Source organism: Neomonachus schauinslandi, unplaced genomic scaffold (assembly GCF_002201575.2).
Source record: "Neomonachus schauinslandi unplaced genomic scaffold, ASM220157v2 HiC_scaffold_567, whole genome shotgun sequence".
NCBI lineage: Eukaryota > Metazoa > Chordata > Mammalia > Carnivora > Phocidae > Neomonachus > Neomonachus schauinslandi.
The window spans coordinates 26,163-42,535 of NW_025409257.1; the positions used below are offsets into that span (position 1 = coordinate 26,163).

At 53.8% G+C, this 16,373-nt stretch overlaps 2 protein-coding genes across 3 annotated transcripts; both read left to right on the forward strand.

The window, feature by feature from the left end:
* Positions 1-3,665: 3,665 nt before the first annotated feature.
* LOC110572984 (kallikrein-15) lies at positions 3,666-9,767 on the forward strand. Of its 2 annotated transcripts, none has more exons than XM_021681439.2 (5): positions 3,666-3,708; positions 6,930-7,080; positions 7,380-7,663; positions 7,784-7,920; positions 9,394-9,767. In XM_021681439.2, exons 1-5 carry the CDS (start codon positions 3,666-3,668, stop codon positions 9,544-9,546), a joined length of 768 nt encoding a protein of 255 aa, XP_021537114.1. In that variant the 3' UTR covers positions 9,547-9,767. The 2 variants fall into 2 exon arrangements, with proteins under 2 accessions (XP_021537114.1, XP_021537115.1); XM_021681440.2 differs by having other exon boundaries at positions 6,933-7,080.
* Positions 9,768-11,481: 1,714 nt separating this feature from the next.
* LOC123323730 (kallikrein-1-like) lies at positions 11,482-15,773 on the forward strand. Its single transcript, XM_044912203.1, has 5 exons — positions 11,482-11,549; positions 13,276-13,435; positions 14,657-14,943; positions 15,093-15,229; positions 15,618-15,773. The coding sequence occupies exons 1-5, from the start codon at positions 11,504-11,506 to the stop codon at positions 15,771-15,773; spliced, it is 786 nt and encodes a 261-aa protein (XP_044768138.1). The 5' UTR covers positions 11,482-11,503.
* Positions 15,774-16,373: the final 600 nt, after the last annotated feature.

Genomic DNA, 16,373 nt, shown 5'->3' on the forward strand with positions numbered 1-16,373 from the left:
GCCTATGACGCCCCTCTCTGGGCTTCAGTTTTCTCTATATTAAGAAGCCAGGGCGCCTGGGTGGCTCAGTCGTTAAGCGTCTGCCTTCAGCTCAGGTCATAATCTCAGGGTCCGGGGATCGAGCCCCTCATCGGGCTCCCTGCTCAGCCTGGAGCCTGCTTCTCCCTCTCCCCCTCCCCCTGCTTCTGTTCCTTCTCTCGCTGTGTCTTTCTCTGTCAAATAAATAAATAAAATCTTTAAAAGAAGAAGAAGGAAGCCATGGTAACCACTTCACAGGGCTATCAGGAGGATAAATGAGGTTCAAGGTACACAGGAACTGTCCAACTGAAGCTGTGGCCCACTGTGAGGCCTAGAGACTATCAGCACGAATTTGTAGCCAGATAAAGAGGCAAAAGAGTTCTAGAATAGTTTCTAGCCTGGGAATCCAGAATGTCTAAATGTCTGGGGGTTCCAGAACATCTGAAGATCTAGGGTTCTAGAATATGTGGAGGTTCATGGTTCTAGACAATTTTAAACTCTTGGGTTCTAAAGTGCTCGAGGACCTAGACTTCCAGGGTACCTTAGGTTCTAGATACTAGATTCTACAATCTGAAGGTCTGGTATTCTAGAGATTTTGAGGGTCTATCGTTCTAGAATAACTGAGACCCTAAGATTCTGGAATAACTGAGGGTCTGTGGTTCACGAATATCTGAAAGACATCTGGTGGCTTAGATGCCATCATTCTCACATATTATCTGTGGGGAAATCAAGGGCCAAGGACCCGTTGGCATTGGCCACTGATCCCCTAAACAGTCAGCTCTGTTCATGCAGCCCCTTCCCATATAGGTGATGGCTTTTCAGATACTGAGAGGGACCATATTTAAAATAGGTCCCATCCTTCACTGGGTGATCTGAGGTCAGTTCCTCCTGCTCTCTGTGCCTCCTCATTAGTTAAACAAGCCAGGAAAGACTCTAGAAAATTGCTGAGGGCCCTCCTATGGTCCTGAGACACCAGAAGACAACTTCAAATTCCCAAAGCTTTGAGTCATTTTAATAATGATCACCAGAAAGCAGAATCCAGATTTCAAGCACCAAAATGCAGAATCAAGACCACAGGATCCAGATTAAGGATTCCAGTCTCCCAGTGTCTAAATTCATACTACAGAGAAGATTCTAGTAATCTCTGACTCATGGAACTCAGGCCCATATCTCCTAGTCCAGCCTTTTAAATGCACAATGCAGGTTTGAAACTCCAGACTTTACACTCCAAAGCTAATCCATGAAATCTTAAAAGTCTAGACCCAGACTCTAGAATCCAGGCCCCAAAACTCAAAATTCAAAATCTACCATTCATGCTCCAGGCCCCAGGCTTCACACAGCAGATGTGAGGATTTCTGACCTCAAGTCCTAGGTTCCAAACACCAAATTCCAGACTCCTAGTCTGGACTCTAGATTCAAAGGCCTTGGATCTAGAATCCAAGACTAAGACCTGTCACTCAAAGACCAGACTCTAAGATCCAGATTCCAGACCCAAACTCCAGAATTCAGACTCCAAACTCCATACTCTATACTTCAGGTCATAAATGTCTGACTCTAGACCTCCAAACTCACAGTCCAGAGTTGGAGATCCACAACAAAAAGTGTAAAACCCAAGATCCAGAATCTAATACCCAGGATCCAGAGTTAGGAGGCCCAGGCACCCAGATCCAGAATCAGAGATCTGAATCCAGAACCCAAAATCCAAAAGTCGAGATCCAGATCCAGAATCCACTGTCCAAAATCAGAGATCCAAGGTTCAGAATCCAGAACTGAGGGGGTCCAGATCCAGGTCCAGAATCCAAGATTCAGAACCCTACTCCAGGCACAAGAAACATGGCTCTAGATTCCAGTTTCCACACTCTAGACCCCAGATTCCAGGTTCCACGTTACAGACTGTTGGTCCCATCTGTTGATTTCCTCTGATTTGGGGCTCTTGCCCTCCTACATCCTCTCCCTTGAGGAACTGTCCCTGGCAGGGAATTCTTCCTTACAGACTCAGACAAAAGCTTCAACCTAATAAATGCTCATTAGGCCTTGTCCCCCACCCCACTAGCTACCTAGGCTTTCCCGCCTGTAAACCTGACTCTCAGCCACCTCCCACCCCACCCTACCCCCTAGACCTGGGTGGGGCCAGGAGCTTATAAATTCAGGTATTCGGGTGCCTGCTCCCCTTCTCTGGTATCCAAGCTGCCCCAGATGAAGCTGGAGGATCTGGAGGGTGTGAGATCTTTGAGACAAGAGCCGGGGGTGGGGGGATTGAGAGACACCCAGGGAGACACAGGTCTGCCCTGGTCTAGGGGAGACACTGGATGCCCTGGTTCCAGGGAGCAGACATGCACTGCCCTGAGGGACTTGAGTTTCAAGGGCACCTGTGTAGGTCCATGTGTCCTTTACTGAGGCCTCAAGTTGGACCTGAACCAAGAAAATGTCCTGGAGATGCAAGAAGGAGCTGCAGCGGGGGAGGGGATGAAGTGAATAAGGAGGATGTCCCCGAAAGCGTTTGTATCAGAGCCAAGAACAAGGTCAGGAGTTATCAGGGGTTCAGGTCAGCTCAGCTCAACCTCCCCAGGTGTCCCAGGTGCCAGGCTCCAGGCTGGGCAATGCTGGGGACACAGAGACGACCTTTCCTGAGTGTTCCTGGGAATCTGTGATGTGATGGAGGCACACCAGGGGCTGTGAGGCCCAGAAAAGATACCTGTTAGGTCTCAGGGCCTCCCAGAAGAGGTGGGAGCTGAGCTGTGGAGGGCAAATATGAATTTGGAAGATGAGGGGAGCTGGGGCCTCCCATGGACTGGACCCTTCACCAGGAATCCAGTGTCCAGTCAGGCCAGGCCTGCCCACAGCAAATTCTCAGTCTGGTGGGGGAGGCAGACACCACTTACTGGAGATGGTCAGAAAATCCCTCAAGGAGGAAGTGGACCCTGAAGGGAATAGCATACCTGGGAGGAGGAACAGCCTGAGCAAAGGCATGGAGACATGGAATCACAGGAAGGAAAATGGGAGAATCAGCTGTGTCTAGAAGGGCAAGGTCATGAGAGATCCGGTCAGAGGGGCTGGTAGAAGGGGAGAAACCACTCATATCCTCGAAAGTGAGGTTGAGGAGCTAGGACTTTACCCTGGGGGTGCTGGGGATCCATGAGGGCTATAAGCAGCAGTGGGACATGGTCAACTCTGGGTGTGGAAAGACCATGCAGGGCCATGTAGGGGAACAGGCTGGGGGAGTGGGAACTTGACTGGGGGACAGATGGCAAGGGTGGGGGGTGGTGGGCACCCAGGAGCCCAGGTAGGAGGCTGGGGTAGGGTCTGGGGGAAAATGTATTCTGAGCCAGAGTCTGGAGCATGGAGAGAGATCCAGGAGCAAGTGGGATGGTGCTGGGATCTGACAGGCTGTGGGGGCACCTGAGGGTTTGTTCTGGTGCCTGGAGGAACAACCCTCAGAGATGGAGAACCTGGGGGAGGGTGGGGGAGGGGGAGAGCAGTCTGTGGCGGGGGTGGGGGCACAAAGATGGTGGAAGAAATTTCTCAAGCGGCAGGTGGGATGAGTTTGTGTCTGGAGGGATCCAGGTTGAGGCACAAGTGTCCCACCTCACCCCGGTTCACTCTCTCCCCTCCCCAGACTTCAACAGAACCCTCGTCCCTGCTCTGCAATGTGGCTTCTCCTCACCTTCTCCTTCCTGCTGATGTCTGCAGGTGAGGTGGGCCCAGGTCAGGTCTGGGTCCATGGGAATGTGGTGCCCCTCCCCCACATCAGGAACAAATCCAGGCCCTGCAGTCTTCCACTACCCCCCATTCCCCCTCCCCGAGTCCTCACCCTACCCCAAGACCGTCAGAGGCCTGGGGCTGCTCTAGAGTCCCCATGCCAACTAGGGCCTTTTGCTGCTCCTGACAACAAGAACACAGACCTGAGTTCGAGTTCTGGGGCTGCCCTTTCCTTGCTGTGTGGCCTTGAGGAAATTACTTCACCTCTCTCTACCTAGAGTGCCTTCTCTAGAAGACAGCACTTACCTATGACGGTAGTGGTGAGGTTTCAATAGCATAATGTAGATAAAGCTCATAATAAGCCTTCAAACAAGTGTTAAGAGGCCAAGAACACAGACTTCTGGGCTCGAATTCCAACTCACCATGTTCTGGTTACTTAACATCTCTGTGGCTCGGGATCCCCAACTGGACCACGGAGATAACAGCAGATGCCTCCAGGGTTGTGAAGATTGAATCTGGTCCCGTGGGTGAGGCACTAGAAGGTACTTGGTCCAGGGCAGTGCCCTGTAAGGACGTGTTGGCATTGCTGAGTGCTGGGTGTATGCCAGACACTCACGTGGATATAGGCCAGAGCTCACCTAATTCTCAAAACATCTCTATGGGGTGAGCTCTACTGGCCTCATCTGACAGGTGAAGGGGCTGAGGCCGGAGGAGAGTGGCCACTAGGTCAAGGTGACCCTGGGAGGCAGGAAAACTCCAGCCCATGTTCAGCTACCACCCATGGAGAATTTAACTGTAACCTGATGCCTCGCCTCTGGGGGCCCCTTGAAGCTCCCCCCTGCTGCCAGCCTTCCCTCAGGCTTTCTCTGTGCTCTCTCCTCCCTGCCTCCCGCCTGCCCACTGCACCCAGCCAGGGCCTCCACCCTCCTCCGGCTTGTACTGGCCAGGGGCAGCCTCAATGCCCAGCTGTTCAGCCCGAACCCTCTGTCCTTCTTTGCAGGACAACAACCCCACCCTTCCCTGTTAAGCCCCCTGTCCACCACATCCGCATTCCCCCAACCTTGCCAGGGCCCTTGGCCCAGTTCCTGACCCTGGCAGGCAGAGGATGGGCATTTGGTCTGGCTGCGCAAATTCCCTTCCCAGGGTGGGTGTCTGTGTGCCTTGCTGTGACCTTCAGGGGTCATATCCCCATTGCCCAGTAGCGGATCATGGTCTTATAACCTTGAAATATCCCTGTTTATATCCTTGTGCATGGTGCAGTGCGTGCGTGTGTGTGTGTTTGTGTGTGTTTGTGTGCGTGTGTGTGTGTGGTGGGTTTTCAAAGCCCTGTGTGTCCACATCCTGCCCACATATGTGAACTGGGTTCCCTATGTGAAACACAATGAGTGATTTTGAACACCAGGTGACTGACTGGGGGGCTCATCTAGAGATGGGAAAATATGTCCTGTCCTATGTCTCTGGCTATGTTTTTGACCTTGGATGCCTAGCCCTGTGTCCATTGTTTCCCTGGGGTCTGATCTAGTGGGTCCACATCTGAGTGTTGGCTCTCTGGGTTCATGTCTCTTACTCTGGATCCCCACAGTGACTTGAAGACGAATCACAATTTTGACCTTGACTATCTTCATCTGAGCCCGATCATATATCTGACTGACTTTGGCTAAATTTCTGTCCAGAACCTAAATATCTACATGTATCTCTGCATAAATAAATCTATGTGTCATTTGTTTAAAATAACTAGTCTTTTTTTTTTTTAAAGATTTTATTTATTTATTTGAGAGAGAGAGAATGAGAGAGAGCACATGAGAGGGGGGAGGGTCAGAGGGAGAAGCAGACTCCCCGCTGAGCAGGGAGCCCGATGCGGGACTCGATCCAGGGACTCCAGGATCATGACCCGAGCTGAAGGCAGTTGCTTAACCAACTGAGCCACCCAGGCGCCCTAAAATAACTAGTCTTTATTAAGCAACTATAATAAGCCAGACATCATAGACACACACACTCAGGCACACATAATGTTATTTAATCCTTACAACAATCCCATTTTACAGATGAAGAGACGTAGGCCCAGAGAGGTCAAATAATTTGCTCAGACGCTCACAGATAACATGTTTGGACCCAGGGGCTTTACTCTAACATTCCAGATTCAACCACTATACTTAGACTCGTGTCTGTGAACAAGTCTTTGGAGGCCTGAGTGTATATGTATGTCTCTCCCCGTGTACCCTTATTAAGGACCCCACCTTCTTGTCCAGTCCCTGTGCATTAGTGGGCAAGTCTGTGACTGGTATATTCAGACCCACACTGCAGACTGTAAGTTTATTTTTTTAAAGATTTTATTTATTTATTTATTTGACAGAGAGAGAGAGACAGTGAGAGAGGGAACACAAGCAGGGGGAGTGGGAGAGGGAGAAGCAGGCTCCCCACTGAGCAGGGAGCCCGATGCGGGGCTCGATCCCAGGACCCTGGGATCATGACCCGCACTGACAGCAGACACTTAACCAACTGCGCCCCTGGAGACTGTAAATTTAGGTGTGAGCTTCTATGTGCAAATCAGTGTCTGTGGATGTGTGTGTGTGTGCTCACATATATATCTCTATATATATATATCTATATATATCTATGAATGTCTGTGCTGTGATTCTTGAAACTGCAACCCAAGTATATACAAGTGAATTTCAGCTTAAAGTGCTCTCTCCCTCAGTTCCTAAGTTTGGAAGACTGGTTGTGCCTATGTTTGCCCATGACCTTGTGTGGCCACATCTGCAATTGCCTGAGATGTCCAGACTCTGGAGCCAAGACTGCGTGTCGTACATATCGAGTGGCCACATCCTTTTGATGTCTGTGACAGCTTGGCGATGACCTTGAATGGCTGGTTCCAAGTGGCCATCTCTCTGGCCCTGTATCCAGTGTCCCTGTCTTCACTCCTAATCTCAGAGGACTTCTTGACTTCTGGTCCTTTCCCACCTCCCTGCTCTCTCAGAATCCTGTAGTAAACGGGTGAGGGCCAAGGGGAGGGGGACAGCTCTGGAGAAAACAAGCAGCAGTTGTAAAAGCCGGAGAGAAGGCTGTGCTAAAAATTCAAGGACAGGGACGTCCTAAGAGATTGGGGGCAAGCAGAAGTGAAAAATACATAGTATGGGCAAGGTGCAGGCAAGGTGTAGGGCCCAAGGAAAGGGAATCTGTCCTCAGGGACTCTCCTCTGCCCCCTCCCCCAGCAGCCCAGGACGACAAGATGCCGGGAGGTGAGGAGTGTGAGCCCCACTCCCAGCCGTGGCAAGTGGCCTTATTTGAGCGTGGGCGCTTCAACTGCGGTGCTTCTCTCATTTCCGCACACTGGGTGCTGTCTGCAGCCCACTGCCAAACCCGGTATGAAGACAGGGCTCTAAGTCCTGAGGGGCATGGCGGCAAAAGTCTACGGATCTGAGAATCTTGGATCCTGAGGAGGAAAGAGCAGGAGCCTGGGGGTTGAGGGGTTGAGTTCGGGGTGGGTGCACCTCCTTGGTCCCTGAGGGGCAGCGGCTGGAGCTATCACTGGCTTCGGCGCCTTGGGCAGAGGGTAATGGCATCTCCAGACGCCCGCAGGGTGGGGGGACCCCAGCTCGCCGCTCTTTGATCTTTCTGCCTACCCCTCGCTCCGCTTGCGGGTGATCACCGGCCCCGCACAGCTTCCTGAGAGTGCGCCTGGGCGAGCACAACCTGCGCAAGCGCGATGGCCCCGAGCAGCTGCGGACTGTGGCTCGCATCCTCCCGCACCCGGGCTACGAAGCACGCAGCCATCGCCACGACATCATGCTGCTCCGTCTAACCCGGCCCGCGCGCCTGTCCCCGCAAGTGCGCCCCGTGGCGCTGCCCACGCGTTGCCCCCAACCGGGTGAGGCCTGCGTGGTGTCTGGCTGGGGCCTGGTGTCTGATGACAAGCCTGGGACCAAAGGGAGCACAGAGTCACAAGGTGCGTGAAAGGATGGTGCTGGGTGTCAGGCCTCCAGGGACCCTATTCTCCAGGGCTCTTGCGCGAAGAAGACAAGGGCCTGAAAATACGGATTCTCTCCAAGTCCACTGTCTTCCCCAGTGAGTCTCCCGGATACGCTGCATTGTGCCAACATCAGTGTTATCCCGGCCACATCTTGTAACAAGGACTACCCAGGGCGCCTGATGGCCTCTATGGTGTGTGCAGGAGTAGAGGGCAGAGGCATGGATTCCTGTGAGGTCAGAGCCATGGGGTAGGGGGACAGGTTTGGGAGTTGGGATGGGATCAGGTTGTGCTTGTTTTGGGCCAGAAAAGATGCTAGGGATAGGTCTGGGGATGGGGAAGGAAGAGCAGTTAGAATGGGGATGAGGTTGGAGATGGATTGGGTTGTGCTTGGGGTGCACGATTTGGTGGTTGGCTTGGAATGGCCTGGGTTTGAGTTAAGAACAGGAATGGGCTTGGGGCACCTGGGTCGCTCAGTCGGTTAAGCGTCTACCTTCGGTTCAGGTCATGATCTCAGGGTCCTGGGATCCAGCCCGATGCCTGGCTCCCTGCTCAGCGGGGCATCTGCTTCTCCCTCTCCCTCTGGCCCTCTGCTCGTGCTCTCTCTCTCTCAAATAAATAAAATATTTTTTTAAAAAAAGAATAGGTGGGCACCTGGGTGGTTCAGTCAGTTAAGCAGCTGCCTTCGGCTCAGGTCATGATCCCAGGGTCCTGGGATGGAGTCTCGCATCAGGCTCTCTGCTCAGTGGAGAGCCTGCTTCTCCTTCTCCCTCTGCCTGCTTCTCTGCCTACTTGTTTTTTTTTTTTAAAGATTTTATTTATTTGACAGAGAGAAACACAGTGAGAGAGGGAACACAAGCAGGGGGAGTGGGAGAGGGAGAAGCAGGCTCCCCACTGAGCAGAGAGCCCGATGTGGGGCTCGATCCCAGGACCCCGGGATCATGACCCGAGCCGAAGGCAGACACCCAACAACTGAGCCACCCAGGCGCCCCTTCTCTGCCTACTTGTACTCTCTCTCTATCTCTCTGTCAAATAAATAAATAAAATCTTTATTAAAAAAAAAAACAGGAATGGGCTTGGTTTAATTTTTTTTTTAAGATGTATTCATTTATTTTAGGGAGAGAGAGAGAGCACGAGGTGGGAAAGGGGCAGAGCGAGAGGGAGAGAGAGAATCTTGAGCAGACTCCCTGCTAAGTACGGAGCCTGCAGCCTGGAGCCCTATGTGGGGCTCCATCTCAGGACCCTGAGCCGAAATCAAGGGTCAGACGCTTAACCGACTGAGCCACCCCAGCACCCAAACCAAACCAAACCAGTGCCCCTGGTTTGATTTTAGATGGAAAATATGTTGGGTTGAATTGGGGATAGGGCAAACTTTGTCTAGGATATGAAAGACATGATGACTGGGATTGGTTGTGTTGGCAGTGAGGATGGGAGTAGGTCTGGTTTGATTCCAAATGGGGAAGATGTAGGTGTTTGATTGGGTTGGGGTTACATGGGAAGGATAGAACATGGGTTGGCCGAGTTGTATTGACTTGTGTTGGGTTGGATTGGTTTGGGTTAAACTGGGTTGTATTGAGTTGAGTTGGGGTGGGATTGCATGGGGTGGGGTTGGATTGGATTTTGATTGAGGTTGTGAATGGTGATTGGGATAGGGATGGGGGCACCGGGATCCAGAAATTTCCCATTCACACTTTCCCTTCTTCCCACAGGGTGACTCCGGGGGACCCCTAGTCTGTGGGGGAGTCCTGCAGGGCATTGTGTCCTGGGGTGATGTCCCCTGTGATGCTACAATGAAGCCTGGAGTCTATACCAAAGTCTGCAGCTACTTGGAGTGGATTAAGGAAACCATGAAGAAGAACTGACCATTTTGGTCTACCACCTATGTCTCTGACTGAACGGAAGCTCCCAGAGCTGACCAGCAGCTGACCTGACCTGGGACAGTGTTGGGCCATCCCTCAAGACCTCATTTGTCCAAGGCACAGATGTTAGCCAAGGACTTGTCCCGTCTCAGGCCAGAGCCGGTGCTCAAGGTCACCTGTTTAAACCCCGAGATAACAAGAGTGCTGATGCAAGTTTCTCTGTAGGAGTTTCTGTGACTTTCTTCTGGGGATGAAGGGAAGTGGGAGCCAGAGACTGGTTGGGGACCCAGAGCTACTGTATATTGTTCCTTTTCGCCCACTGCCCCAATACCTAGGTGAAGAGAAATGGCTTGAAGTAGGGCTCTCTTCATTCACATATGCATAGGATCAGCTGTGTAATCTTGAGGAAAAGACCCAATGCCCCTCAGCTTCGGTTTCCCCATCTGTAAAACAGAGATCATCATACTGCTTACCTCACAGGGTTGTAAGAATTAAATAAGGAGGCTCATATGAACTGATTCAAATAGTGCCTGGCACTGGGGAAATATATCTCTGGACCCCAGTGAAAAGACCCAGCACACACTAGATGATCAAGAATGACCTCATTGTCGGGCGCCTGGGTGGCTCAGTTGGTTAAGCGACTGCCTTCGGCTCAGGTCATGATCCTGGAGTCCCGGGATCGAGTCCCGCATCGGGCTCCCTGCTCGGCAGGGAGTCTGCTTCTCCCTCTGACCCTCCTCCCTCTCATGCTCTCTGTCTCTCATTCTCTCTCTCTCTCTCAAATAAATAAATAAAATCTTTAAAAAAAAAAAAAAAGAATGACCTCATTGTCTTCGCGATTTAGTTGTGGGCTTCCTGGTAGCCAGGCAAAAAGGCAAATGTTCTCCTTTCCTTAGGCACATACAGTGGAGGCTGAGTTATCCTGCGACCTACTTTGATTTTACTGAAGAACCAAGGGAGGGTGTCAGGGGCCTATGAATTTAACACTGAGGCTGCAGAAATCTGCTTCCCAATTCTCAACAGAGATCCCCCCCAAATGTGATCTTCAAGGTCACCCAATGTTGAACTACATGAACCTGGCTCCTGAGACCTAAATATTTTACTGGGGGAAGGGAAATTAGAATTTGTGGAAAGGATGCTCTTGATGGTGGAAGGCAGATTGTCTGGAATTCGTGGGACTTTGGAGGACATAACCTTGAGTATCCAGATCTGGGGAACAAGGAGTAGGTGTGGGGTATAATGGGATCCCAGCATTGTTTGGGGGCAGGGGGACATTGGATTTTGAAATGCTAGGGAACTTATTCAGGGAGACCACTGAAACTTCATATTTCTGGATCTGGGGGCACTAGGACTGTGGTAACCACCACAATTTTATTTGGAGAGAAACAATAGATTGGGGCCTAGATCCTGAGTTCGGGAGTGCCAGAGTCAGGGTGTTCTGAAAGCCAAAGCTATGTTTCGGAGACAGCTGAAGCTGGGAGACTGGCATTTTGGCTCCAAGTGGTGCAGGGAGAAAGGAATCAGAGCCCCACTGCTGGTGTTTGAGGGTGCACTGAGTCCTTGGGGTTCCAGTATATGGGGCTTTGTATTGGAGGTCAGTGATTCCTCCACTCTCCTCTTTCTTCTCCCACTCACCCCCGCACACCTCCCCTCATTGTCTCTGTCTCCCTGAGCAGGGGCCCAGGAGCTCCAGGCCCTGCCCTGTCTGGCCTCAGGCCCCAGGAATGCTTCCAGCACAATCAGGGCCCACAGAATAACAGGTGCTCGCTCTCCCGCCCTTTCCGCAGCTCTGGGGTGGGAGGAGGTGTCCAGCCCCCAGGCAGCAGGGGCAGGGCCTTGGCCAGCATCTGGGTGCCAGCAGGGCAGGGCTGGGGCTGGGGAGGGGGGAGTGAGGGCTTTAAAACACTCCTTGGTGAGGCTTCCAAGCTCCGAGCTCACCACCAGCCTGCCCGTGGTCACCATGTGGTTCCTGGTTCTGTGCCTTGCCCTGTCCCTGGCAGGGACTGGTGAGACAGTGGGGAAGATGTGGGGTGGGGGAGTGGGCCCGACTCTCATGCTTCCCTCACCCCCCATAACTTCTTCCTATCCCACAGTCCACCCCAGACCCAGGTCCCAGGCTCTCTCCCAGGCCCCTAAAGTCCTACTTCAGCCCCTCCTCCTGGTCACAGTCCTCATTCTTGCAATCGGTCCCTGCTCCCTCCCAGGAACCCCCAGAACTTTCTCTTCTTCCCCACTCAGACTCCTGCCCCTCACCAAAGAGGCCAAGCCTGGGCCATCTCTGTCTCTCTCTTTGGGGGACTCCAACTCTTCCAAGGAGTGCTCCCAATCCCAGCAGACCCTGGGACCCTGATCACCCCCACCCACCCCCTTGTTCTCTATGGCTCTGTCTCCTGAGTCCCCAAATCCTTCTACACCCTGGTGATTTTTCCCATCTGGCTGTCAGCTCTCAACTGGGTCCTCTAGTCCCTGACATCTGGTTCCCTCTAAATCTTCCCAGGACCCCCAAATTCCATCAGACACCTACGCTTCTCCCCAAACAGACTTTCTGGGCTGTGACTCCAGGTGGGCCCACCCATCCGGTATGAGGGTCCTACAAATGTCTCTTCTTTACCCAACTCTTTGACCCTGAACCCTGATGCAGCATCCCCCTTTTTTCCCTGAGGAAGAACACCCAGAACACCCAACTATAGGTTCCTTTCCTTGTGTAATTTCCTTCCTCCCCATGTTCCAGCCCTCCCCAAGTGAATCCCTCCTGTATGGCTCTGGTTTTCTGGGCTTCTCTCCAGGATCCCAAATACCTTCACACCCCGCTGTCCTGCCCTACCTCCCCCAGTACTCCAGCATATGATTCTAAAACTCCACATCAAGTGGGTCCTCCCTGCATTCCTACAGCTGCTTGGCCCCAGTGTGCCTCCATCTTCATTCCTGTCCGGCACCACCCCCGAGAGAACCCCAGATCCCTCCAGTATCCTCAGACTGTGAACCCCATCTCCATGAGAATCACCCAATCCCAGAAGAACTGTCATCCAGCTCTGCCTCCCCCTGAGCCCCCTCCCAGTCCTGACCCCAACTCCAGTTCCACGGCCTCACCCCTCTTACAAAGCCATTCCTGTTCAAGGACCCCAGACCCCCAGAGGACCTTCTCCCAGCCCCAGTCAAGGGACCTCAAGTTACACACAGACTCCTCAGCCCAGATGCTATTCTTGGCCTCTCAGACCGACTTCCCCTGCATCTTTAAAGAACCCCAAAACCCAACCTAGACCCGAACCAATTCTTCAGCCTGGGATCCCTGTAACCCCCCCAAATCCTTCCTTCCCAGCTTTTGAGCCACTCTCTAGGGGCCCTATATTCTCTGTTTCTAGAATCTTTTTTCCCTCTCAGAACTTACAATTTTCTGTTCCCCAGGCCAAGACCCCAAATCACCCCCTTATCACCCAATCCCCATGCCACATGCTACTCACACGCTGCCTTCTTGTCTCCTGCCTGATCCCTGTGGTTGGCTCTGTTCTCAGCATAGTCTCCCCACCCAGGACCCACACCAACCCATAATCCCAAGGATGGCTCCAGAATTCCAGAAACTTCCCACACCCCTTGCCCATCTCCCCAGACCCCCAGCCCTGCTCCTCTGCCCCCATGTCCCTCCAACCCAACATTACAGCTCCCTCTTCTAGCCCAGGACCCCTGGCCCTGCTGCCGCCTCCCACCTGCCCTGACCCAGCACCCCTTCCGCAGGAGCCGCGCCCCCCATCCAGTCCCGGATCATAGGAGGCTGGGACTGTGAGCAGAATTCCCAACCCTGGCAGGCAGCTCTGTACCATTACAGCAAGTTCCAGTGTGGGGGTGTCCTGGTGAACCCACAGTGGGTGCTCACAGCTGCCCACTGCATAAACGAGTGAGTGGGGGCAGGGCGTGTGGGAAGGGGGTGTCTGTGCTCCCACAGGAATGAACAACTGGGCACCGACCCTGGGTTCACCTCAGGGGAGGCTGGGGGACTGAGGGAAACAGATGGTACTGGTCTGGGTCCCATGGAGAGTGGCAGGGACAACCCCAGGGAAGCCCTCCCATGGCAGCCTGTGTCTCTGTCTCTCCGTGTAACTGTGTCTCTGTGTCTCTCAGTAACTGGCTCTGTTATGTGTCTGTCTATCTGAGTATGATTTATCCCTGTCTCTCTCTCTCTGTTTGGTCTCGGTGTCTCTGTGTGTCTCCCTGTGTCTGTCCACCTCTGGGTCCCTCTGCTGCCTCCCTGTCACTGTAGGTCTCACCCTCCATCTCTCTGCCCCATCTCTCTCTCTCTCTCTCTCTGGGTCTCTGCCTCACTCCCTCTCCCCCATCGCTGCTGAGCACCGCCAGGATGGGACTGAGGGGGACCCCCAGAGAAAAAGAAGGGATTATCCTGAGATGTATGTGTGAGAGGGCTTCTCATGTGCCCAGTCCCTCTGTCCAGGACAATGATGCTCTGCAGGGGACACAGGGAAAGGCTGGTTTCAGCTGGAGCCTGGTGGGGGCCCTGGAGGAAGGAGGAGGAGAAAGAGGAGGAGGAAGGGGGAGAAAGTCTGGGGAGGGAGGTGGAGCAGACCTTGGGCTGGGGGCCAGGCCAGCGGCTGCTGGGGAGCCAGCCCCACAACCCCTGCTGCAGCTGAGCTGGTCCCAGGCCCCCTCCCTGCTCCTCCCATCCTCCCTCCCTGTTCTCCCTCCCCGTTCTCTCAGGCTGGGCCCCACCCCCACCGCCTGCACTCCTCACTCTCTCCCTTTGCTTCCTGGCCCTGTCTCACTGAGCCTGCTGCGCCTTCTTCTCCCTTTCTGTTCCTTCCCTCCTGCTCCTTCCCTCCCAGGGACTCTTTCTTCTGTCTCTCTCTCCTTTGTGCTCTGTCTCTCACTGTCCTCCCTCTGCCTCTCATCCACTCTCCCTTTGTGCTCTCTGTTTTTCAGGCTCCCTGTCTTTGACCTTGTCACATCCTTCTGTCACTCACTGTCTTTTCTTCATAGCTCTTTATCTTCCCAACTGTCTCTCCCTCCAAGGTTACTCCTTGTTTCTGTCTTTGGGACGCTCCCTGGCCCCATCTCCCTTTCCCCCTCCTCTCTCCTCATTCCCTGGGGCCCCCTCTCTCCCCAGCAATTACCAGCTCTGGCTGGGTCGCCACAACCTGTTCGAGCATGAAGACACAGCCCAGTTTGTCCAGGTCAGTCGTAGCTTCCCACACCCTGAATTCAAGCTGAACCTCCTAAAGAACCATACCCAGCGCCCCGGAGAGGACTATAGCCATGACCTCATGCTGCTGCGCCTGGCAGAGCCCGCCCAGATTACAGATGCTGTGAGGGTCCTGGACCTGCCCACCCAGGAACCCCAACTGGGGAGCACCTGCTATGCCTCTGGCTGGGGCAGCATTGAACCAGATAAGTGTACGCGGGGGGCTAGACCATGCAGCCTGGAGCCCAGACACTTGGGTGTAGGGAGGAGGGGGCTGGGGACTGGACTCAGGGTCTGAGTGAGGAGGGGCTGAGGAGTCACCGGGGGTCTGGTCACAGCCCTTTTAATCTCTGGTCTGTAGTCATATACCCAGACGATCTCCAGTGTGTGGACCTCAAACTCCTGTCCAATGATGTATGTGCCAAAGCCCACTCCCAGAAGGTGACAGAGTTCATGCTGTGTGCTGGACACTTGGAGGGCGGCAAGGACACCTGTGCGGTGAGCCAGCCGTCCCCCCACCCCCACCCCCAGGCCTCCAGGTGCTGGGGGAGGGGACTCAGGTTCTGGACTGCTGTTGAGAGCTAACCAGGCATCCGTCTCCACTGCTGCCCAACTCCAGCTTCTCCCAACCGAGTCTCAGCGCCCTCCCCCCTGCCCCCTTTCCTTCCCACACCCTCATCCTGGTATCCCACGGATCTCCCTCCTCCACATCAAAGTTCACCTCTGTTGGAATCCCGACGCCCTCTGGCAGTGGACTCTGGAGAGAACTGTGTCTTTTCCCGGAGCACTGTGTGCGCTCTGTGAGCCCAGGTGTTAGAGCTGGTGCTCCACAGGCGGAACCGGGGACCTTGCTGACCTTTCTTTTGCTCTCCCCTTTGTGCTGCAGGGTGACTCGGGGGGTCCACTGATCTGCGATGGTGTGCTTCAAGGAATCACATCCTGGGGCCACATCCCATGTGGCAGCCCCAATATGCCCGCGGTCTACACCAAAGTGATCTCGCACCTGGAGTGGATCAAGGAGACCATGACAGCCAATTCCTGAATGCCCCCACCATGTTCTCTACCCCAGTAAAATCGAATACGCATCAAATTCGCATCACATTTCGTGTCCTCTGGCCTTCCAGACGCTGGGAACCTGGAAGCTGGGAATCCACCCAGCCCAGTCTAGAATCCTCTACAGCCCTCCCAGGCTCCCGGCAGGAGGCGTGCACGAATGAGCTAGGGAAAAGGAAGGAGCAGAAACAGGTGTGTAGATAAACCGGCAGAGAGAAGCTCAGACCCCAAAGGGCAAGCAAGGCAGGGACTCGATACCGGTTCACACGTTTGGACCCGACCCTGCTCTAGGGGAGAGGACGCAACGGAGGGTCGGACTTAAAGGTTGTGAGGCGCCCACGTTTTATTGTGTCGGAAACATCAGTAAGGGGGGGGGCGGGTAGGAAATGTTATCACAAGCCGCGCCTTTCGGGGGAGAGGCTGGTTCCCCAGAACCGCGTAGCTACATCAAATACTGGGCAGTTCAGTGTCCCGCCGGGGGCGTCACTGGATATCCAGGGGCGGGACTCGCCCTCGGAAGGGGAGGAGTTCCCAAGTTGGAGTGCAACTTCGGGGCGTGGCCTGAGAGGGCTAGCTTACGGAAAAGCTT

What these genes read in the sequence shown, in the direction of transcription:
- LOC123323730 (XM_044912203.1), top strand. Translation starts at nt 11,504, where the DNA reads ATGTGGTTCCTGGTTCTGTGCCTTGCCCTGTCCCTGGCAGGGACTG. An exon ending in GCTGCCCACTGCATAAACGA is followed by an intron (nt 13,436 to 14,656) that starts GTGAGTGGGGGC and finishes CTCTCTCCCCAG; the next exon opens with CAATTACCAGCTCTGGCTGG. An exon ending in GCGGCAAGGACACCTGTGCG is followed by an intron (nt 15,230 to 15,617) that starts GTGAGCCAGCCG and finishes TTTGTGCTGCAG; the next exon opens with GGTGACTCGGGGGGTCCACT.
- LOC110572984 (XM_021681439.2), top strand. Translation starts at nt 3,666, where the DNA reads ATGTGGCTTCTCCTCACCTTCTCCTTCCTGCTGATGTCTGCAG. An exon ending in CTTCCTGCTGATGTCTGCAG is followed by an intron (nt 3,709 to 6,929) that starts GTGAGGTGGGCC and finishes CCCCTCCCCCAG; the next exon opens with CAGCCCAGGACGACAAGATG. An exon ending in AGGGAGCACAGAGTCACAAG is followed by an intron (nt 7,664 to 7,783) that starts GTGCGTGAAAGG and finishes TGTCTTCCCCAG; the next exon opens with TGAGTCTCCCGGATACGCTG.